We start from the raw sequence: 25,246 nt of genomic DNA on the forward strand, positions 1-25,246 counted from the left end.
CCAGGATTTATTCTTAAACAGTCGAGTATATCTATTATATCTACCCATCCTAGATTTTTTCAGAAAAGCTGTCCAGATATTAACAGCAGCAATAACTGTCTTGAACCTCGTTCTTTTAAAATATGCGAAGTCCGTACAATTTAAAAAACAATTCTCAGCCTCCGCCCCCAAAACTATGGCATAAACCTCAGTTGACATTTTAGAGATTCTAGGATTCCCCGCCACCAATTAATCCCTGCATATATTGCAATGCAGTAGCCAGACCTAAAGTCGGGGGCCCCCCACCCTCCTCTTGCCCTTGGAAGAGTCATATATCTGTACGCTCTCCTAGTCTTTCCATGGGCCCAAATAAATCTATTTAATATCAATTCCAAAGCCTGAAACCATTTTGCACCAAAAAACAAAGGATATTGCACTAAATAAGTATAGAAATTTGGGCAGTACAATCATTTTAATAACATTTGTGCATCCTAATAAAGAAAGATGAAGATTATTCATTCTATCTAGATCCAGTTTTACTCTCGCCATTAGAGGAGTTATATTCTGCTCAACTACTTTCTCCAGATCTGCTGACAATTCTATACCTAGATATACTGCCGACCTAATTACCCTGTTATCATTGCATATGACATATGAATTCTTTACTATCTGTGTTTTTGTTTTATTGAGACTATAGCCTGCCTCCTGGCCAAAATCCCGGGCTTCTGATTCTACTGCACTCATAGCGAGAGTGGGGTTAGCTGTAATAATTGCGACGTCATCCGCATATGCCTGTACCTTAATATGCAAATTGTTAACTGTTACCGGTGGGATATTAACATTAACTTCTAATCTGCGCAGAAAAGGATCCATATACAGCGCGAATAAGAGGGGGGAAGATGGGCACCCTTGTCTAGTCCCTCTTTCTATTTGCACTATAGCTGAGTGGCCACTGTTAACTCTAATTCTAGCCGAGGGTTTATTATATAGGGTCTGAATGGCTCTAATGTATTTCTCCCCAAAACCATACCACCTCAAGACAGACCATAAGAAGTCCCAGGAGACCCTATCAAACGCTTTTTCAGCGTCCAAAAGCAGCACTGCCATAGGATCTCCTGGGATCTCTACGGCGTCAAAGAGCGTAAATACCTGCCTAATATGCTGTGTCGTGCCCTTACCCGGGATAAAGCCATGCTGTATAGGGCTAACGAGAGACTCGATTATGGTTGCCAATCTCTTCGCCAGAACTTTAGAATAGATTTTGACGTCTGAATTCATTAGAGTGATGGGTCTATATGATGAAGCCGCCGATGGATTTTTACCTTTTTTCAAAATAACAACGATATCGGCTCTTCCCCATGAGTTAGGAATAGAAGCCCCTTTCTGCGCCTGGAGCATAATAAGGAATATGCTACTTACCAGTATGCATCTGTTCTTGGCATGTAGAGCTGTAGAGTCACACACTGAGTATAAGATCGCCATCTGGTGTTGGGCTCGGATGATTGCAGGTTGTTGTTGTCTTCGGAAGAAGCCTTTGGTCACGAGGTTGGTGACTCCTCCCCTGGACAACAGTGCGCATGGGCATCCACTCCATCGTCAGATTGTTTTTTTCGCCATGATGGGAAAAGATGGAGTGTATAGAAATGAAAGAAAGGATGCCCATGTGTAATGTCTAAGTAGGACGGATGCTGGAACAGATACAGGTCCCGGGGAGGCGGGCGGGCGTGTGTGACTCTGCAGCTCTACATGCCAAGAACAGATGCATACTGGTAAGTAGCATATTCCGTTCGAGGCATATGAGCTGCAGATCACACACTGAGGATAGATTATACAGCAGTGCTTCCCCTTAGCGGTGGTCGCCTGTATCCGTTGCAGCAGCTTGAAATAAAGTTTTTAGGACAGCCTGGCCCACGGAGGCCTGTTTGGCCTGCACGTCAACACAATAGTGTTTAGTGAAGGTATGCGTGGTAGACCACGTGGCTGCCTTGCAAATGTCTTCTAAGGGAATGTTACCTAAGAAGGCCATAGAAGCCCCTATTTTACGCGTGGAGTGCGCCCTAGGGGGAACTGTAAGTGTACGTTTAGCCTTTAGGTAGCATATTTGGATGCATTTAACTATCCATCGGGCTATACCTGATTTGGGGATCGGGTTGCCTTTATGTGGTGGTGCGAAAGCAACAAAGAGTTGTTTTGTCTTTCGAAAGGGTTTTGTCCTGTCGATGTAATAAAGCAAGGCTCTTTTGACATCTAAGGTATGTAGGGCCCTTTCAGCTACGGAGTCTGGGTTTGGGAAAAAGACCGGTAGCTCTACTGATTGGTTAAGGTGGAAAGGGGAAATCACTTTTGGAAGAAATTTAGGGTTTGTCCTAAGAACCACTTTGTTACGGTGTAGTTGTAAGAAAGGTTCCTCTAGTGTAAGGGCTTGTATTTCACTTACTCTGCGTAGGGAAGTGATTGCGATAAGGAAAGCTACCTTCCATGTTAGGAATTGCAATTCACATTTGTGCATAGGTTCAAATGGGGGACCCATGAGTCTTGTTAGAACCACATTGAGATTCCACACTGGGGCAGGTGGCAATCTTGGGGGAAGAATTCTTTTGAGACCTTCCATAAACGCTTTGATAGCTGGTACCTTAAAAAGGGACAGGTGTTGCCTATTTTGCAAGTAGGCTGCCAAGGCTGCTAGGTGTAAACGTATAGAGGAATACGCTAGATTGCATCTTTGCAAGTGTAGTAGATAGCAAATGATGTTTTGGATGGAAGCATCCAATGGATGTATGTCATTATTAGCGCAGTAGATGGCAAATCGTTTCCATTTAGCGGCATAACACGCTCTAGTAGTAGGGCGTCTGGCTTCCTTTATGATATTCATACAGTCTGGAGGCAGATTGAGGTAACCGAACTCTAAGACCTCAGGAGCCAGATCGCTAGGTTCAGTGTTTGAGGATCTGGGTGTCTGATTTCTCCATGGTTCTGGGTTAATAGATCCGGGGAGAGGCGTAGCCTTTGATGTGGAACTAAAGATAGTTCCAGAAGTGTGGTGAACCACGGTTGACGTGCCCAAGTGGGAGCCACTAGTATTAGTGTTAGTGACTGTTGTTTCAGTTTGCGTATCACAAATGGAACTAGTGGGAGAGGCGGAAAAGCGTACGCAAATCTGCCTGACCAGTTCATCCATAGGGCATTGCGCTTCGACTGTGGGTGTGGAAACCTGGCGGCGAAGGTTGGGCATTTTGTGTTTTCGGGAGTGGCGAACAGGTCTATGTCTGGTTGTCCCCACTTTTGGAAGAAGGGGAGTAGAACCTTGGGGTGTAGTTCCCATTCGTGGATCTGCTGTGTGTGGCGACTTAGGAGGTCGGCCACTTGATTGTGGATGCCTGGGAGATGTTCTGCTAACAGGTAGATGTTTTGGGGAATTGCCCATCTCCAGATTTGCTGTGCCAGTTGGAGAGAGTGTGTCCCTCCCTGTTTCTGTATATAATACATTGTCGTCATGTTGTCTGTGCGTATGAGGACAGTTTTGTTCTTTAGGTGAACTTGAAAGGATTTTAGTGCTAGGAACACTGCTAAGAGTTCCAGGTGGTTGATGTGGAGCAGTTTCTGTTGACTGGTCCATCTGCCCTGAGTGGTATGGTGAAGGAGGTGGGCTCCCCACCCTGTGAGAGATGCGTCGGTAGTTAGCACAACTTGTGGAAGAGGCTCTAAGAACGGTCGTCCTTTGGACAGGTTGATGGTGTTCCACCATTTCAGTGAGCGAAGCGAGCGACTGTCCACCAACACCAGATCGGTAAGTTGTCCGTGAGCTTGGTTCCACTGTTGTGCTAGACATTCCTGTAAGGGACGCATCTGAAGTCGTGCGTGTGGGACTATGGAGATGCAGGACGCCATCATGCCTAGGAGCTGCATGAACACTCTTGCTGGAAGAGATGGATGAGTTTGAAATTGAGAGATGAGATTTTGTATACTGGCTATCCTGGCAGTGCTGGGATAAGCAATGGCTTTGGATGTATCTATGGTTGCTCCTAGATACTGATGTAAGTGGGAAGGTTGTAGATGGGATTTGGGGTAGTTGATAGTGAACCCCAAATTGTGGAGAGTTTGAATGGTGCGATGAGTGTGGAGAACGCATTTTTGGTGAGTATTGGCTTTTATGAGCCAATCGTCCAGATAGGGGAAGACATGGATCTGCTGTCTTCTGAGGTGCGCTGCCACGACTGCTAAGCACTTGGTGAACACTCTGGGTGCTGTTGTTACTCCGAATGGGAGAACTGTGAATTGATAGTGTTGCCCATCTACCACAAATCGTAGATATTTTCTGTGAGCGGGATGCATAGGGATGTGAAAGTACGCGTCCTTGAGGTCTAATGTGGCAAGGAAGTCTCCCTGTTGTAACAGTGGGAGGACTTGTTGGAGGGTGGTCATATGAAAATGATCTGAATGTATATACTGGTTTAGCAGTCTGAGATCCAGTATGGGCCGTAATGTTTTGTCCTTTTTGGGAATGAGGAAGTATAGAGAATACACTCCGGTTCCCTGATGTTGAAGGGGGACTGGTTCGATCGCATGTTTTTGTAACAGGGATTGAACTTCTTGTTTGAGGAGAGAGAGATGATGTGAGGACATTGGACGTTGTTTGGGTGGTATGTTTGGGGGGGATTGTAGGAGTTCTAGGCAGTAGCCAGACTGGATAATTTGTCTTACCCATCTGTCTGTGGTGATGGAAGTCCAGACAGGTAGGAATTGTTGGAGCCGCCCCCCGACCGGAGTGGAATGGTCTGGGGGGAGTGGTGGCAAGTCACTGTTTGGTGGCTGGGGAGGTGCGGGTGTTGTTGTTGTTGCCCCGCCCTCGACCCTTGTTATTGTTTCCCCTATAACCTCCCCGGAAATAACCTCTGTTAGGGGATGTTTGTCCAGAATTTTTAAAGGTGGACGTGGTCTCAGTTGATGTGTTTTTCGAGCCTCCTCTATAAAAGGAGCGACGAAAGGAACCCCGGTTTTGAGGAGACTGCAGTGCTCCCATAGACTTGGCAGTTTCATTGTCCTTCTTCATTTTTTCTAATGCAGTGTCCACTGCAGGGCCAAATAATTGCTCTTGGTTGAAAGGTTGAGCCAGAATTGCGGTTTGAACCTCCGGTTTAAATCCGGAAATACGGAGCCAGGCATGTCGTCTGAGTAAGACGCTAGTATTGACCGCCCTAGAAGCAGTGTCTGCCGCATCTAAGGCGCATTTAATGGAGGCATTAGATATTAATTTGCCTTCTTGAATGAGGTCAGTGGCCTGGGACTTAAAGGGTTCAGGCAGATGTTGCATAAGGTCCTCAAGTTGGTCATAATGTGCCCTGTCATACCGGGCTAACAGGGCCTGGGTATTGGCAATACGCCAGTGGTTCGCCGCCTGTGCGGCGACTCGTTTGCCTGAGGCCTCTAAAAGCTTAGACTCCTTGTCTGGGGGGGGCGTTTCTCCAGTTGTCTGTGAGTTAACGTGCTTCCTGGCATTTGATACGACCAAGGAGTCTAAAGGGAGCTGGGCTTTAATGTATGCAGGGTCCTGCGGGGCTGGTCAGTACTTTTTTTCGATGCGGGGGTTGAGAAACCTCGCTCGAACAGGGTCTTTAAAGACGTCAGTGGCATGCTTTATAACCCCTTTAATCATGGGAAGTATATGAACAGTTTTTTGTGACTGCTCAAAGGTATCGAGGAGAAAATCCTCTTCAAGGGGGTCCGTGTGCATAGTGACACCATGGAATGTTGCTGCCCTATTTATTAGTTGGCCAAACCCTAAATGGTCATCAGGAGGGGAAGGCTTGGAGGGGTAGGTAGTGGGGTCAGGCATTGGATAAGACCAGTCATCTACTGGTGCTGTGTCAGGGAATGTAAACGGGTCGTTTGGATCAACAGGATCATTAAACAGATCAGGGTCCGCCCCTCCCCCTAAGTCATCATGATCATCCTGTGGAGGAGGTGAATGATAGGGAGATGGTAAAGGTAAAGGTAAAGGAGAAGCAGGAGGAGGAGGGGGGGACGGGTTTGAAGGTATTACAGGAGAGGAAGGACGAAGTGGTGAAGTGGCACAGTCCTTTTTCCGTATGGGAGCTGGAGGAGGTGTAATGTCCAGCTTCCGCTTTTTATATGGGACGGCAGTCACATGTCCAGTTTCAGGATTGATGTAGATCCGCTTTTGAGTAGGATCTGGTCGAAAAAGTTCATCTGGCTCCGAAGGTGGTGGCGGCGATGTCCGCTTCGGGTCTTTATGAGCCTTTTTCGGTGTGGACGTAGTTTTCGGTGCCGATGATGTTTTCGGTGCCGAAGGATGTTTCGGGTCCAATGGCTTTTTCGGAGCCGATTGAGTTTTCGGTGCCGATGTATGTTTCGGTGCCGAGGGACTTTTAGGCATCGATGTCGAAGACCGTTTCGGCGCCGGTGGAGACTTCGGTGCCGAGGAACGTTTCGGTGCCGAAGGAGATTTCGGTCTTGAAGCCTGTTTCGGTGCCGATAGTGGTTTTTTCGGTGCCGAGGGTGTTAAAGGCACAATCAGATGAGGTTAGCTCGAGCCCGAGCCACCTACAGGCTTAGATGTCTTCGGAGCCGGGCCCGGGGGCGGGGCTTCTGAAGAGGATTTTCGGTCGCGACTGGGCCCAGCTGGCGTAGTCTTGACCAATGCTTTTTTGGATGGGGCAGGGGCAGGGGGGGTGGTACTCACACGCTGCCCTGGAGTGATGAGGTCATCGGAATCGTCGGCTTCGGACACGATCGAGATCTTTGGTGTCATCTTCGGGAACATCTTGAGCAAAGATGTCCTCCGGTTCTGGAGCTGGTTTGGCCATAATATGGCGTCGAGCTCTTCGGTCCCGGAGGGTCTTCTTCGAACGGAAGGCGGCACAAGCTGGACAGGTGGACTCGTTGTGTTCCGGCGACAGGCAGAGGTTACAAACCTCGTGGTGGTCACTGTGGGGGAACTTCGCTCCACACTGGGGGCATTTTTTGAAGGGTGTCCTGTCCATCAGCCGCTTCCGGAACCGGTCCGAGTTGATGTCGACGTCGATGAATGAAGATTAAGGAGTTAAATCGATTGCTAAAAGTTTTCTGCTGGAGCGGAAAAAAGTTCATCCGAACCCAATGGCGGAAAAAAACAATCTGACGATGGAGTGGATGCCCATGCGCACTGTTGTCCAGGGGAGGAGTCACCAACCTCGTGACCAAAGGCTTCTTCCGAAGACAACAACAACCTGCAATCATCCGAGCCCAACACCAGATGGCGATCTTATCCTCAGTGTGTGATCTGCAGCTCATATGCCTCGAACATAGAAGTACATCGCCTATTATGTCCTTGAATGCTTTATAAAATTCAACTGGGATCATATCCGGACCCGTGGCTTTACCAGCAGGAAGATCATTTAGTGCACCCACCATTTCTTCCAGATTGATTGGTCCTTCTAGTTGCTCCCTGTCTTCCTCAGATAGAAGCGTTGGCCTAATATTATTAAGATAATTTGAGATCTGGCCCGAGACTAAATCCTTATCTAATCTGTATAGATCTTCGTAAAACTGCCTAAACACTTCTCTTACCCCATCAGAGTCCGTAACCGTATTGCTCTGAGCATCCGTAATCTTTTTGATCTCAGCCGCTGAAGCTTTTTGTCTAGAACGAATAGCCAAAATGTGCCCCACTCTTTCGCTCATCTCATAAGCGTCCTCTCTCTTTATTAAATATCTAGCAGCTGCCTTGCTGGCAATATTCTCGCTGATCCTCGCTTTTAAGCTGATTATTTTATGCTCTGCTGGTCCACAGACCTTTGTGCTTGTATTGCTAAATATAATTCTTCCTCCGCTTTAGTTATTTCCATTATTAATTCATTATGCCTTGCCCTCTCCTTTTTCTGTTTATGCAGTGAGTAGCTCAGCGTATCTCCTCGTATACTTGCCTTAAAAGCATCCCATTCCATCCCAGAGTCTGCCGTCCCCCTATTAAATTCCCAGAAATTCCTAATCCAAGGATTTCATATGAAGGATGTATGCTTCCTCCTTTAGAAGAGTCCTTTCAAAAGTCCAAACGAAGACCTTCCCCCGCTGATGACCCATTTTAACAATTAGGATTAGGGGATTATGGTCGGATACAATCCGAGGATGCTTCTCTATTTGTGACCTATTACGCAGTGAATTAGAGATAAAAAAAGTAATCTAATCTAACCAAAACCCTATGAGGAGCAGAAAAAAATGTACTGACATCTTTGAGAGGATGAGCCGCGGCCCAAAGGTCTATCAATGAGTTGTGTTCTAACAGATCCTCTAATGCCCTATAGGATTTTTTCTTTCTACCAGTATATCCCGTAGCCCCACCCTGAGAGTGAATAATAAAATCACCTCAGCAAATAATCAGTACGGGCCACAAAGCTAATTCTGTATCTAAAAATTGGAGCATTTCAGGATCATCTTCAGTGGAGCCATAAACTGAGGCCAGCGTGAACCTCTCCCCTCTAAATACAATTTCCAATACCACCCACCTACCCCACTGATCTTTTTTTCTGACTATTATCGTGTAACTATTTTTACCCAACACCGCTACTCCCCTAGTTTTAGTCCCCTGCTTAGTATTAGCCAGTAGAGAGAACCCCAGCTGCTCGAGCAGAAATTCCCTAGCCCCCTCTATATGTGTCTCCTGGAGACATACTATATCCAGGTTCATTGTTTTCAGTAGGGCCGATACTCGTAGTCTTTTTTGAGCATTATTGAGACCACATATGTTGATTGAAGCTATTTTACAAGTCATTAGCATACTCCATATGTTAATCTTATAATTACCACTAACAAGATAGCTAAACCAAACATAAAGCAACCTATGCTGTGCTGAAAAAAATCCAAATATGCTATATTTTTCATGTGCCCCCCCCTTCCAACCCCCCACCCTCCATCCTGTCCCCCCCCTCTCCCCCCTCCCCCCCCTACAGGCAAATACGTCAAACATGACCTATGTGTGATCGCTTAGGTGTGCAGTTGTGCAGGTGTCGCCTCCTCCTCCCTGTATAACAATCCTGACCTCCCGACCTAGCTTTCTCTCCCCCTTTAGTGACCCCCCCTGTCTTTGTACCCCAACACCTCTACCATGTACTCTTTTGCTTTTATTTCAGAGAAAAACATTTTGATCAGGCCTTTAGTGATTATTTTTAGTTTAGCGGGATAAAGCAGGTAAGCTTCTGAGCCAAGGCTTGTATTAGTGTTATCAATTGCCTCAGCCTCCATCTTCTTTCTACGGTGACATGACAAAAGTCAGGCCTTGCGAAAAAAGTAATCCCATTAAATGTACGCTTAGCATCAGGCTTAGCTTTGTCCAATATCTGTTGTCTTAGTAGAAAATTACCCACAAATAAAAGTATAGCTCTAGGTCTATTGTCTTGTAGTGAATTGTGGTCTTTCCTGAGAACTAAAGGAAATCGATGAGCTCTCTGAATTTCTGTTTCCCACTGCCATGCAGAAAGCTCTGGAAATGCGCCCTTAAGCAAGTTGACGACAAACATCCTAACATCTTGGCCTTCAATCCCCTCTTCAACCCCCAGAAGGCTTATGTTATTACGGCGCTGCCTATTTTCATAGTCCTCCAGCTTCCACTGCATGTCCTCGGATACCTTACTTTGCTCTTCCTTCGATTTCCGTATACTGCTTAACTCATCTTCAAGCCTCCCCGTTCTTTCTTCCACCTGCGTAATTCTCTCAGAGGCCTCCTCATACAACTTACTCATTTTCCTTAGTGAATTATGAATTTTATTCGGCCCTTGCCTCGTTCTGCATACTTTTGAGAGTACTGAATAATAAATCCATTGAGGTCTCTTGTGGTTTAGATTGAGATAATTCTTCCCCTCCAGAAGGAACAGCCATATTATTAGCCTCCTGGTATGACTGTGAAGAAGCTGAGTAGTCCCACGATAATTTCTTCGTGGGGTCAGGCGGGCGTGATCTCCGTTTCTTTAGAGTGCATTTTTGGGGGGCAGAACTAGTTTCTGAGGCAGAAGTCTCATCAAAACTATCGTCGCTTTGAGTTATGGGCTCTGAATCCTCATTAAGTGAAAAAAAGTAGCCTGGTGAAGCCCACCCCCCGGTTGGCTCTGTAGTCAGTGAGAACGCTGAGGTATTCTCTTCCAGGGATATCTCAGATTTAGTGCCCGCTTCCTGCCTATTATCTTGTTTAGCCCCCGACTCACCGTGTCTTTGTTTTCCAGGAACCACAACGTCCTCCAGAGGCTGCCTCACTTTGCAATTATCCTCTGTCATTAGCGCTTCTGAGCCCGAATTGAGGATTTCCGAGCGTTCAGTCTCTGCCTGCTCCAAACCGGTTGATCCACTCGAGCCGCACACAGCCGTGCGCGTCTGTTCCAATGCTGGCGCTTGGTCTAGTCGCTTAGCAACCTCCGTTTCGTGGGGATTCCGCGACTCAGCACTGCTCTTTGAATCGCTTACCGGCGTTTCCTCGTTCCAGGCGGCTCGTACTCTTCACCGGAAAGCTCTCAGATACTGAAGGCTGCCTCAATGGCATTTCTCTCCCCCCCGTCTTATCGGATCTCAGGATTCTTGACTCTCGAGGATCAGTCTGGTCAATCGTCCCATTGGGATACCCGAGGAGCCCGCCATCACTTTGGACCTCGCCAGCTTTTTTCCCCGTTGGTTTCTTCGTGGTAAGTACATTGCTGGCTCGCGAAGCTATCCCGGCTGATGTCTTTGGCTCCTGTTTATCCCGGTTAAGCAGTTCTTTCGAGGTATTATCTTTGATGTCTTTACTTCCATCACCCCCTTTAATAATGCATGGAGGCATATTATACCACTTCAAGGCTAAAGCTGCCGCTGTCGAAGATTTCGCCAAAAAAAATAGAATTATCCTCCGGGGAAGATCGCTCACAGCAAACTATTTGAATGAAGCAAAAGTGTTTTTGAGGTCAATTCCTACTAGGCTGTGCACGTCTTTCATTCCGTAGTTTTGAGAGGATTTGTCACATCTCTGCTATTATCAGGAGGAGGAGTGGGATGCGACTGCTCACTGCAAACCACCAGCGGCCATCTTGCCTCCCCAGTTCTCTAGTAGAATCTTATTGTATTCCAGGAATGGGACAAAGAAAGCATGGCACTTTGTCAATCCATTAAACTCCATCTGTAATACAATTGCTGTACATTTTTAGAACAATTTACAGCATTTTGGGCATTTGTTTTCAAGGTTCTAGTTAGTCAGGGTCAAAGGGGAAGGATGAAAAGTGGCAATTAGTTCACAAGTTCAAGGACACAAAAGAGTGGCATGTGGGCAGTTGGTTTATTAGCTACATAATTATGATGTTAGAAGGGAGGGTAATGGCCAATGAATATGGTGCAAGAAAAGAATTACAAACAAAATCCAGGGTTCCTACCTTGACAAAGTATTCAAGTAGATAGTTGGCAGTGACCCATCCAAACACACCCTCGTCTTCGCCAGAGAGAATCTTTGCTCCCCGAAAGTCAAATGGGAACGTCTTCAGAGTAGAGCTCACAGCCTCTAAGACATGGTCGGAGGAAGCAGGGCTCGTCATGCTATGACCAAAGAAGGAAAATACACTGTTCAAGAAAATCTAAAGACATTTAAAATAAAGCAAAGTATTCAAGAGAGAGTCGGCAACAGTTCACTCACATGATATAGTCTTTGTGAATCTACATCTTTGTGAATCTACACTTGCCAATCAATTCCATTCCAGGGGCAGCACGTTTCACATCTGCAGGTGCTAGCATACATCCACTCATGCTGCACCACAGAACTCCCATGACTACACGCTTTACCTAAACCTTTGCTGTTCTACAATAAAATGGCACCAGGAATAGGAGGAAAGAGTTCGGTAAGCATTCAGCTGCAGCCAACCTTGTGGACATTGTCCAATTTTTTTAAGGGGGTGGATTTGCTTTGCCTTCTTTTAGAGGGAATGGCCGTGCCTCGGTCATGGACTATATATTTGTACCAAGAAGCCTCTTGTCCTGCTTTTCACAGGGTGCTGTTCTCGAAACAAAGTAGGGGGCTCACAAATGCAATTTCCAGTATTCAGGGACAAAAAGCCCCCAATAATGGTCTAAGGCTCATTCGTCATCTGAAGCAACCAGGGGCTACTCTCGGCTCCCTTGTGATGAAGCACCTAGATGTATTTTCTAATTGTGTGGCTGATGTGAGTGGTAGAATCATGTTAGCCCACTGTGAATAGTTATTTTCATGTATTAAGAGTAGTTTGTTGAAGCCTTTTTGGTGTGCCCAAGATGGTTCAATAGGCATTGCTCTTCAGTGAACCGCTGGCTAAGGATGGCCCGGTCTGCCAAACAGAGACCCATCAGAGGTTTGTGCAGCCCACAAGAATTATAAGTCTACAGAAAAGAAGGGAGGAACTGAACAAAAAAGATTGGGAACGCTTAGAAAAACACTGACCTCCAAGAATTGCAAGGTGTTCTGGAACATGGCAAAAAAAAAATCCCCCCCAAAAAAAAAAATCAAAAAAAAAAAAAAAAAAAATCAGACAAAGGGATGCCCCGCACAACTATCTTTTGAGTTGCAATGTTCCGGGCTCAGAATGGGTTAGACATTTTAAAGCTTATTATCAAATATCGGAAAGGGAAAATCAGGGTGCGTTACTTATGCATAAATTGAATAAACAACCCAACCAGTCTGTCACTTTATCGGAAGTGCTGGAGGCTATCAGGTAAAGCCCCGGCAGCAAAGCCCCTGGCCTGGATGGGGTCCCTATAAACCTTATCAAATGCAACACTGGCCTGTGCAGCCCCCTTCTTATGAATACATTCAATAATTTGTTGTGTAATAGCTGGTGGGTTCTCTCAACCATTGCTCCCATCCTTCAAAAAGGAGATCGTATTTTCCCTTAATGCTATAGCCCTATTTTCCTTATTGACGGCACACTTAAGAACCAGGGAAGGGTAGTTTTTAACCCTTTGAGGATTTGGGTGATTCACAATAACATTTTGTGCCCTTATCAATACGTGTTCTGACCTGAGCTGGGTACAGTGGAGCAGTGCCTGAACTTGCACTTGATTGTTGGCAAGCATACTATTTTCAGGCAATGCCCACTATACCTGGTCTTTATGGACTTCTCAACAGCTTCCAACTGCATAACTCGCACTAACCTTTGGCTTATGTTGCTAGATCTGGGAGTTGATGTTGCACTAGTGAATGTCTTGCATACTCTGCATGAGGACCTAGATGTTATAGTCCAATTTGGCACATCAGGAGAATTGTCTGACTCTTTACCATTAGCCAGAGGAGTGTGTCATGGTTGTATACTGGCCCCACTGTCGTTTTTCATCTATATTAACACCTTGAGTCAATTTTTGGTCAGTGCCACATATGATGGCCCGAAGATAGGGAACTTGCAAGTACCAGTGCTACGCTATGCAGATGACACAGTACTTATGGCACGGAAGCAAGAGCACTCCATATATTTGTGGAGTCCTTCGTGACCTTTAAGGGCAGATTAGATTTAGTCAGCAATTTTGGGACGTCGCACATCATGGCATGTTGGCCAGGAAGAAGAAATGCTCTTAAACGTTTGGTTAATAGTCAATTCATGAGCAGTGTTAATGGCTTTTGCTATCTGCGAGTTGTTTTGGACTCCTCAGGTACCTGGCAGTTGCTGATCAGAAATTCATGCCTGAAGCTTAGCAGGAGCAATTTTTAATCTCCCCCCGACCTTGGGTAGAGAGACCATCTCTCCCCAACTGAACATATATAAATCCCAGTATGTTTCTGCTGCTTTGTATGGGATGGGGGTATTACAATGCTCTACCTTTACAGACCGAGGAAAACCATATATGTAGAGAGGGCCTCAGTCTTCCCCTTACCAGCTCTCACTTTATTAAGTTAAGTTTACAGTAAATCTCTGAGCAAGTGAAGCTGACCCCGCTTTTGTTATGGGTTACAATCTGTGCCAACAAGAAGACTGGTCTGAACAGGGACACGTAAGGGACCGTCTCAACTTGGAGAAGGGTTTGTGGATTCTCTCGTTGAGTTATGTCCAAAGTAGCCTAAAAGATTAGAGTTTCTTAGACATGTATGAATCACCTTCCACCCTACCAAGCAGGTGGTCGAGCGTCGATTTCAGGAACTTAGCCAGTTGCAGAGACTACACATTGACTTTAACAAAAGCTCTAGCCGGGATCACGATATGACCTCAGCACTTGAGGAGCCCGTGCTGTACCTAACCAACGAATGTACATGCTGGGAAAGATCTCGTCTTTTCCACTTCAGAGCAGGTAAGGGGTGGCGGCTCTTGTGTTTTTGGGAGCAGCAGAGTGTCTTTCGTAGCACTGCACTGGCATGCCCATGTGATGGGCTGTCTGAACAATCCCTGATGCATTTTATGTTCTTCTGTAATTTTTTCAGATTATTTCTTTACTCTTCTCAAAGCCTATTTTAAAGCAATTAAAGTGTCAGAAGTGCAGGGATGTCTTACACTACCTAGAGCTTTTAGGTAACCCCAATGTTTGTTTTAGAGTATGCCCCTTCCTTAAAGCGGCAGTAAGATCACGGAAAACTATGGATAGTGACCTTCTAGTCGTAGTTTTGTCCAGGGTACCATAGACCTTTGTTACCTTTCAAGATTGGGGATCCTAAAGTTGCCAGGAGTAGACCACAGGGAGTGGAGCACATTTGCAAATCTCAGGATGTCCACAGCTCTTATAGTATCACAGTGGACCTTGGAGTTTTTTAATGTCTATGTACCATCACGCCCTGGAGTGTAGACTTGTTTTTGTATTGTCGTTTGATCTATTGTACGTATCTTATTCTGAAGCTTTGCTCCTGTGTTGCAACGGTCACTGAATCATAAGCCTTGCTGCACTGCTGCCTGCCCTGACTGTTTGCACTTTATTTCGATAATTTATTTTAAGCCATAATGGCTATTGTTAAAGCACCTTGTGTATGGAACGTATATTCTTCCTATTAAGATTTTTTCTAAACTCAAATCAAGATAAATTGATTGATTGATGTGGAGCTGTACCAGACTCTTGTGAGATGTTTTTCAATTTTGAACAATTGTAAAACAAGGGCAAAGTTGCAATTAGAAAGGTACGGGTCTATGGGTTGACGGCCGGTGTTGGATGGAACTATACTGATGCACTACACTGAAGCAATTTCAAGATGGTTGCTATGGTGTGTTGACCAGGCGTGCAGCATCACAACTCCAGCCTGCCTGTTATCAGCTCCCCACTGCTGTCAGTAGTCTCCCCCCTGCATCTTCTCACAACAGAGGTCATCCCAGAGGTGCCATTAACCCCACTGCTTTGGCTGACAGTTGCAGCTGTCTAGCATGAGAATCTTTTTTCTACTCCACCTGGAAAGAGCATATCGGGCAAAGAAATATGCTTCACAGCCAATCTTAAGACAGGAAAAAATGCTCTCTATTGGCAAAAAACGAAATTGCCCACCACTGATTACAGGAGCATCATTTCACCCATTTTAAATTAAACTGCCAAACTGTGTGTGTGGACTAATTAAATTCCTATTCACAGTGCTTTGAATGAATGAATGATTTAACTTGATAACACGCATGAATCACCCCAACCGGGATATCTCAGTGCTACGCCAGTACAGTAAAGAGACCAGGTCTAAAACAGTGCCATTTTTAGTGCTTTCCTGAATGTGTGATAGTCTGGACAGGTTCTAACAGAGTCGCAATTTGTTCCAGATAGAGGAGGCCAAATAAGAAAAAGACCTTCCACCGCATCTTGATCGACGAATGCACAGGACTGACAGTAACGCTTTCTCACTGGAACGCAGATTCCTAGCAGGATAATAGCAAACACAAGACCATGTGACCATCCAGCTTTTGGCGTCAGAGCAGTTATGCTCATCTAAAGACAATCAACATGACAAAGTCAAGTTGGCGCAGGTATTGAGTGTCAAAAGTCCATATAAGTTTTTATTTTAGCTATACCCAAATTCTAGGCCAACCAAACACTAAGCATTTGGCTTACGATTCCCCAAAACACTCAGTTAAGTCGATGCAGCAGTGGCAGCACATCAAGTGACCAAAAGATGATGCAAAGGCCTTTTAAGGGCTAGGTTCATGGGCAAGGTGCTTCGGTCCATTCATGTACCCACCAGTGCTACCAACCTACGTCTACAAAACATTTTGAATCACTGCTTGAGCACAGTCTGTAGAACCAATCTGGACAAATGGAGGGGTCAAGTGCTATCTTTTTAAAGGGAGTTTTGATCTTCAGAACAGGAGCATTTCACTTTCATGAATAAACCTCAACTGAGGTGACTCCAGGGAGTACTCCCAATGTATACTTCTGATGGATACATCTGCCAGTGGATTCCTCACCTTGTGAATATCCCCTGCGCCAGCAACATCCGTAAACTTTTATAGCAGTCCACGCCGATGAGGTCGAAGACGACGTCACAGAGGCACGACTCCACTCGCGACTCCACTGACGTCACCGGCTCCATAAGAAGACCTAGTCGGCGTGATGACGTCAGTTCCCTTTTTTCCGCGCCGTTGATGTCAACGGATTTCGGGAATCTCTATCTGTAGCTTCACTGTTACTTTGTGTTTCTACTGGATTTCTCTGTCCTTTTTTCGTGAAAATGTCGACAAAGAAATCGGGGTTCAAGCCCTGTCATGAATGTGGAAAACATAGGTCTATCACGGATCGACATGACGACTGTGTATTGTGTTTATCTTCAGACCATGATGTGGATGGATGCTCTTGCTGTCGCAAGATGAGCTCCAAGGCTCTCAAGGAAAGAGGCAAAACTCTTCATCGCGAGGATGAAAAAAGAGAAGAGAGGAAGGAGGAAGTCGAGAACCAGGTCACGATCGAGGTCGGCGTCTAAGTCGACTTCGGGGCATGCTTCAAGATCTAAGAAGCACAAAAAGAAGGAGACATTCTTCTCGAGGTCACTCTGACAAGAGTTTGGCTCCGAAGTCGAAGTCACCTTCTCGACGCCGTGAGGACTCTGTGTCTCCCTCACCTGTTCCGGATTCACCTGCTGGTCCTTATTCTCCAGTGACTTCACCGGTTCATTCACCGGCTCTGGCTACATCTCCGACCCCGGTTCCATCTCCGACGCCGGTTCCATCCCCGGCTCCGGCTTCGTCTCCGTCTCCGGTTGAGGAGCTTCAAGCACCGGGTGAACCTTTGACGCCGCAAATTCCACCGTCGGCGCCGGTTGGCCAGAGTCCGGTGATGCCTGATCAGTACCCTGAATTCCCTGGACCAGGTCAGGACCCCACACATTATTTAAATGCAATGTACGGGGTATATTCAAGAGCCATGTACTCCACTGGTGCACCTTCGGGTCCGATGGGTCCTATGGCCTTCAGTTTGGGAGTGCCTCAGGCATATCCGCAGGCCCCCTTCATGCCATTTTTCCCGGTGGCGCTGTCTTGGCATTTGCCGGCACCGAGGACATCGACGCCGCTTCCTTCTTCACCGGTGCCAACTCGACCTCGTTCGACGCCGGCTGCTCCTGTGGATCCACGTTCGACGCCGGCACCGGCGGATTCGATCACAGCGCCGCCGGTTGTACGAATCGGGTCTAGGAGGGAGGCTCAAAGGGTGCTTGATGAGCACAGGTACCTTTTGGAAGAGGCAGAAGGAGAGCTTGTGGAGTCTGATGAAGTTTTTGAAGAACTAAAGGAGGCTAGTGGCTTGGATTTATCTCCTGAGTGGGAAATTACTCCACCTTCTGATGAACCCTCAAAGGATGTGGCTCCATATCATGCAGTCATAAGGAAGGCAGCTGAGCTGTTAGATCTGCAGTTGCCTACTACTGAATTCAAGTCAAACATTCTAACAGAGGTACTGCATTCTCCTACTACGGTTTCAGAACCATTGTTGCCTTTTAATGAGGCTATTATAGATCCTGTGATGGAGGTGTGGCGTAAGCCTTTTTCTGCTCCCGCAGTTTCTAAAACAGTTGCCAGGAGGTATAGGGCAGCTCCAGGGGACCCAGAGTTTTTAACTTCACATCCGTCGCCTGAGAGCCTGGTGGTTCAGGCTGCTCGGGTTTCGGAAGGGCAACCTTTCGTTCCTAGAGGCAGACCCAGCAGCAACAACAGCAGGGCTCTCTGTATAAGGGGTACAGAGGTAGAATCAGGGGTCGCTCACGTGGCCGTCAACTCTCCTCCTCCTCCTCTTCCTCCTCCTCCTCCTCAGGCCCTCCTTTCACCGCAAAGCAGCCCTAGATCCGCCATTCTGGATCATGTTGGTGCTGTGGGGGTCGACTTACCCATTTTTTACAAGATTGGAAATCTGTAACTACAGATCTTTGGGTTCTAGATCTTGTAGAAAATGGGTACGCCCTTCCCTTTCGGGAATTCCCTCCAAATTACCCTCCTTGTCAAGGGGTTTGCTCAGAGAACCACCGTCTTCTCCTAGAGGAGGAAGTCCTGAAGTTACTACAGAAAGGTGCGATAGAGGTGGTTCTGGAGCAGGAGAGGGGTCAGGGATGCTACTCCCGGTATTTCTTGATTCCGAAAAAGGACGGCAGATTGTGTCCGATATAGGACCTCAGGATCTTGAATCTTTATCAGAGAAGTTCAAGATGCTCACCCTTGCACAGGTTCTTCAAGCGCTGAATCAGGAGGACTGGATGGTGTCGATCGACTTGCAGGATGCGTATTTCCACATCCCCATCCTGAAGTCGCACAGGAAGTATCTCCGGTTTATGGTAGGATCGCAACATTATCAGTTTGCGGTCCTTCCGTTTGGTCTTACTACTGCACCCAGAGTCTTCACGAAGGTGATGGCAGTGGTGGCAGCCCATCTCGGAAGGTCGGGGATTTCCGTTTTCCCCTATCTGGACGACTGGCTGATCAAAGCGGAGTCGCCAGAGAAGGTGCTACATCATCTGCAGGATACAACTCAGCTGTTGTTCAAATTGGGTTTCTCGATAAACGTGCCCAAATCTCACCTGGTGCCCTCTCAGCGCAACCTGTTCATAGGTGCGGTACTGGACACTACTGTGTGTCGAGCATTCCCTCCTCCTCAAAGGGTTCTCGACATACAGGAAATGATTCCTTCATTTTGCGATGGGCGGCCGTTCCAGTCCTGAAGGTCCTTCGCCTGCTCGGTCTGTTTGCTTCCTGCATTCTGTTGGTCAACCATGCCCGCTGGCACATGGGGGCGCTCCAGTGGTGCCTCCGCAGGCAGTGGTATCAGCACAAAGGAGATCTCAGGGAGTCTGTGAGGATCTCCAGAGAAGCTGCAGCGGATCTGTCTTGGTGGAGTGTGGAGGGCAATCTGTCTCAAGGAAAGCCCTTCCATCTTCCTCCATCGGTGACCACAGTAATAACGGATGCATCCACTTTAGGGTGGGGTGCACATCTGGGGGATCTGGAGATCAAAGGTCTTTGGTCTCCGGAGGAAAGGTTGCTTCACATCAACCTTCTGGAATTGCGGGCAATTCGTTTGGCACTCAAGGCCTTTCTCCCTTCCCTTCGCGGTCAGTCTGTTCAAGTCCTGACGGACAACACTACCGTGATGTGGTATGTCAACAAGCAGGGAGGAGTGGGGTCTCTTTGTCTCTGCAGAGAGGCCCTGTGTCTATGGTCCTGGGATCAGGACCATCAGATTTGTCTGATGGCAAATCTTCTGGCTGGGGTGCTGAACGTACGTGCGGACAGTCTCAGTGGACAGTTCTCCGCCGACCACAAGTGGAGGCTCCATTCGGAGGTGGTTCGTTACGTCTTTCGGACGTGGGGAACTCCTCGGGTGGACCTGTTTGCAACTCATGAGAACGCTCACTGCCCGTCATTCTGCAGTCTCCAGTATCCGATGCAGGGAGCGTTGGGGGACGTGTTTCAGTTGAGTTGGCGCTCACAACTCCTTTATGTGTTTCCTCCCATACCCTTGATTTCTCGGGTTCTAAGGAAGATTCGCCAAGACCGGGACCAAGTCATATTGATCGCCCCGGATTGGCCAAGAAGGGTGTGGTACACAGATCTTTTCCACCTCTCCTCGTGCCCTCCGCTCCGTCTCCCTCTGAGGGCAGACCTCCTCTCGCAATCGGAGGGGCAGGTTCTACACCCCCAACTCCAGAGCTTACACCTTCATGCCTGGAGATTGAACAGGGCAACCTGAATTCTTTTTCTCTCCCGCCTGATGTGGTAGATGTAGTTTTGTCTGCCAGACGTCATTCCACCAAATCTATCTATTCCTATAGGTGGTCTAAATTTATTCTCTGGTGTGGAGAGAAGTCAGTTGATCCTTTGAGGGCTCGTTTATCTGACATTCTGCAGTTTGCCCTTTCTCTTGCTCAGCAAGGATTTGCTGTGGCTACTGTTAAGGGATATTTATCGGCTTTCCTTTGCTTGCCAGATCAGCCGTCATTGTTCAAATCACCTATTGTTCTACGATTTCTCAAGGGCCTCACAAATAGGTTTCCTCCTACTCCCTTTATTGTGCCTCAATGGGACTTAAACCTTGTCTTGACTTATCTTATGGGTTCTCCCTTCGAGCCCTTACACAAGTGTCCTTTAAGACTGTTTTTCTCATTGCAATAACCTCGGCAAGAAGGGTAAGTTGAAAACCCCCATTTTTGACCATTCATGCTGAAAGAATGGTACTCAGGACCAGGGCTGCATTTCTGCCTAAGGTGGTGACTCCCTTCCATCTGGGGCAGTCCATTACCCTTCCTACCTTCTATCCTCCCCCTCACCCTTCCAAGGAGGAGGAGAGACTTCACCGCTTGGACCCTAAGAGGGCGGTGAGCTTCTACCTTGACAGGACAAAAGACTTTAGGGTTGATGACCAGCTCTTCGTGGGCTTTGTTGGCTGCAGGAAAGGCAGAGCGGTGCACAAGCGCGCCCTTTCCAGATGGATTGTCTTGTGCATCAAGATATGCTACCCTTTGGCTGGTAAGGAACCTCCAGAGGGTTTAAGAGCCCATTCCACTAGAGCTAAGTCTTCCACTTCTGCTTTGTCTAGGGGTGTTCCTGTGGAGGACATTTGTAGGGCGGCAACTTGGGCCTCCCTCCACACTTTCGCAAAACATTATTGTTTGGACTCCGAGGTGAGGAGGGACGGGCATTTTGCTTGTTCCGTCCTTCAGGACTTTCTGGTATAGAAGGGTGGACACCCTTCTCCGGGAGTGGGACTGCTGTGGGAATCTAGTCACAAGGTGAGGAATCCACTGGCAGATGTATCCATCTGAAGAACAAAGTTACTTACCTTCGGTAACGCTTTTTCTGGTGGATACAGTATCTGCCTGTGGATTCCTCACTGACCCACCCGCCTCCCCGTTGTCCACCCTTGTATACCTTCAGTACATGATGGTTTTTCAATATGTATTTGTTACTGTCAAAGGCAGTGTGTTATTTCTTCTGCCTTTCTATTTATTCTCCACACTGTGTTTTGCTTGTATATTATGTACTGTGTATACTGTGTATATATTGCTGTCAGTCCATCTGTGTGCCTTGAAGGCACAGAAAAAAGGGCCGAACTGACGTCATCACGCCAACGAGGTCTTCTTATGGAGCCGGTGACGTCAGTGGAGTCACGAGCGGAGTCCTGCCTCTGTGATGTCGTCTTCGACCTCATCGGCGTGGACTGCTACAAAAGTTTCCGAATGTTGCTGGCGCAGGGGATATTCACAAGGTGAGGAATCCACAGGCAGATACTGTATCCAACAGAAAAAGCGTTACCGAAGGTAAGTAACTTGTTCTTCTGCGTCGTAGTACTGTAGCATGGTCACCAGCCAATGAAACAGGCTCAGTTGGCTATCAGTACTAGAAGCCACAAATGGTGTATTAGGAAAAATGCTAGGTTTTCCGACACCTCAACTAGTACGATTGAGTGCAAAGCTGAAGGTTATAATCATACATCCTCTGCAAGTGTTATCTATGGCCGATGACATCGAGGTGGGATTCTGTGTCCATGCTGGTCCATGATAATCTAGCGCGCTCAAACGATGAGGTGAATTAGGTTGAACACTTGCCTCAGCAGAGGATGAAATTGATGTTGCTTGTTTTTCAGTGGAACAAACAGCATACGGATCAGAGCTGACAACACAAGCACTATGTTTTATATTAACTGCCAACAGGGAATTTATGTACTTCTACTAGAATGAAAGGCACTGATCTGATCAGGGCATAATACAGCCTGCAGTTGGCTATGAACTAGATATGCCCATGCTAACACAAGATTCTGAATGCTATGGGCTGACTATTTTCTTTTAGTTTCTTTATTGATTAGCGCTTCTGCAAGGAGAAGTAGTCTTCTTTATAGAGTTATACTTGTGCTGTTGACTTTGCATGGTATACAGCTCATGACAGCAGAAAAGGAGGGTTAGGTGCACATAAACGTCAAGAACATGCAAACGCAGTATGAAATTAACATCTGGTCCAATTGCAAGTGGCTCAGGGAGAGGATTTCTACGGGTGGCGGTTTCACCTTGATAAAGGTTTGACTACAGGGAACCGCCATGGCTCCAGCGTTATTTTGAGCTTCAACAGCTGTAAAACTCGGTACTATTGGAGTGTGAAAAAGCACCTTTAGACCAGAGAGGGCCAATCCTCGAACTGCGAAAGTGCAGTAGGAAAGGAGGGTTACTAAAGAGGATCTTTTAGTCCTGATGAAAGTTATAAAGACACAGGAAAAGGCTGAAAGATGTTGACAGACATGCAGACAGGAGGGGTGAATGAATGGCCACTAGTCAGCTCTATTACCACCTTTCTATATTTCTTTTTAACCCTGACCAGGAAGTCTGGCAATAAAATATAAATGTGGATATTCTTGAGCCAGTTTTAAAACTTTATTTTCAGCACCTATCTTATTTCTTTATGATCCCTACTATTATATATTTGTTTTGTCTTCCCCCTCCCTAGTGCTCCACCTCAGGCGTTGGTCTGTGCAAGGGTGTTGTAGCAAGCCCTATGATGAAGCATGCCACAAAATTGTGGGTGAGGGCAGTTTTCCAAACAAATAATGTTTGCCACTGAAGCCTATGGCATTTATTTTCTATACTCCTACTTCTTTTTTGTGTTTTGTGATAAATAGTGGAGGTTGGAGTAGGAGCTTTCCCTCTTTACCCTCAATTCAGTGTGATATACCTGTTGTGAGGTTGCCATAAGCAGTCATGCCAGATTCAGCTATTGAAAAAAAGGCAACATTACTCATATACAAGTGTTCACTCGTTCACAAGGTATATATAGAGTAAAACTTTCAGACATATGTGTAATTTTACTGCACCATCCACAAAATACAGTGCAAAATGTTGAGGTTTCTAGAACTTTGAACTTCACAACATAGCAGAAACATGCTATAGATGCTATAAATTCATTAACACTTACATTTTGGACACAATGCTCTTATTTATTCCAGTGCTTTAAAATGGTGCTTTATCATATGCGCTGTGTTGTAGATGGCACATGTGGCTCTGCTAGCAGTAACTATGACAAAATCGTGCAGAACTAGAAGGTTCCCAGCATTGCCAGTTACCTGTCAAGTACCCTGTGTAGAGGTCTGCACAATGCCCTTTGTTTAGTCTGGTAACTAATTAAAAGTACATTGGTGCCCTGAAGGTAGAAAATAGTCTACCTTGATCCCTGGCAGAAGCCTACAGTGAGCAGATTTGTACAGTGCAACACTTGAAAGAATTGCCTCGAGGCGCTTCCAGGCTCAACATTTTGGTATGCAGTGCACAATGTTAGCATTCAGCCTAATGCCACTGTTGAATGCATTATGTACTGTACTTATAGGTTATTGCTTACCTGTTTGCATGGGTGCTCTGTATACTTCTGTAATGTGTCCACGTTCCGGAATGGAATGATTACTAGCATTCCAGTGGAAGGCTGAGTAAGTTACTGCTGATGCTTAATGGGATCGGATGACTTCTGGTTCGGATACTTATAAAAGCTTCATTTAACCACAAAGCCCAAGAGTGGTTACTACATATTGGCAGCGACCATGCTGTGTTCTTGCCCATCGACCAACTCGCAGTAGCTACCGCCTGGCTTTCCATGGCACAACACAAAACTGGAGTGGGGTTAGGACAACCTAATTGTGATATAGCAAGTAACATTTCCCTTCACAGCACTTGATAAATTAAAAATCTATTTATCCATATTGTCAATTGGGCAGAACTTAATCAGGAGCCACTGCATTGCATGCAGGAGCTAAATTGTTGTGGCCTCGCACAAGTTAATGAGGCAGACTTGATATTGTATGTTACGTCACATTTCACGTAAATGTCTAAATTCACATAACGATGTGAATGCGTGAAACATTTAGGCTATTTTCCTCACGTCTCATACCACACAAACAGCCAAGCCCAAATAACGACGTGAGTTAGCAGAGCATTTGGGCTGTTTTCGTTGCTCCTTTATGATGCCAACGTTTTCCGTAATTCGATTAATCTTCCTTGTGCCCACACAGGTCAATTCTTCGCTAACTCGTGTCACCTGAGAATCAAAAGGCAAAAGGGGTGCTGTTTATGGAGGTATTTTGACAAAACTTTTACATCCATGATATTGTGCGGATATCTGCACTGGATTTAAAGTGATCTGTACTGAGGCTTGACCAAGTCCGTGTCATGGTTTCCTTACATCAATTTGCCTAATCCCCTCAATTCCTACAGCATTCTGGTAAACCACAAATTAAATGGCAACAGCGGTTAAGAATGTTTGAGAATTATATGGTACCATTGATGCCACAGATTATTCACTGGCATGCGAATTGGCATTATTGCTTGAGAGTCTAGGACAGGCTGCACAGCAGGTTTTTGACAACCTGCCAGAGGTGCTGGCTCCACATGGTCATGCAGGGGACAATAACAGGGATCAATATACTGAAGCACTCGAGAGGCTAGATAAATAGTACTCTGAAGAGCTGAACATTATGTTGGCGCAACAGTTTTTCAAGCATAAACAACATATGAAGGATAGTAATTGAGGAATAGGTCTCTGTATTAAGAGTTTTAGCCGCAAGTTACAAATATGAGGCCACTGTGGATGTACAGCAAAAATTGGTCATGTCAACCTTCAAGGTATGGCAGATTCAGGTTCTCTGATTATTATTTTGAGAAACACCACCGTTTACAAAAATTTGAAGAATGGTGCACTCTTTTAACCACAGATGTAAAGCCAATAGCATTCGGAGAAAAAGACATTGGCATGTTAGGTTACTTGGTCTTTGAAATAGAGTGCTTGGGGAGAGTAACTACTACCTAGTAGTTCGGAGAATCCGGTTGTGTTGGGTGAAATGCCTGTGGCATATTTGGAGTATGAGTCAGGTTTTGAAAATGTGGGATAATTTTTTA

General features: G+C 46.2%; 1 protein-coding gene across 1 annotated transcript in view; it reads right to left on the reverse strand.

Annotated features, from left to right (window-relative positions):
- ENTPD2 (ectonucleoside triphosphate diphosphohydrolase 2) overlaps window positions 1-25,246 on the reverse strand; it is a 336,940-nt gene that overhangs the window by 99,920 nt on the left and 211,774 nt on the right. Inside the window, exon 4 of the mRNA XM_085611195.1 lies at window positions 11,364-11,523. Coding sequence (XP_085467321.1) covers window positions 11,364-11,523 — 160 coding nt within the window. The remainder of the gene's footprint in view (window positions 1-11,363; window positions 11,524-25,246) is intronic.

Source organism: Triturus cristatus, chromosome 1_2, assembly GCF_964204655.1.
Source record: "Triturus cristatus chromosome 1_2, aTriCri1.1, whole genome shotgun sequence".
NCBI classification, from domain to species: domain Eukaryota; kingdom Metazoa; phylum Chordata; class Amphibia; order Caudata; family Salamandridae; genus Triturus; species Triturus cristatus.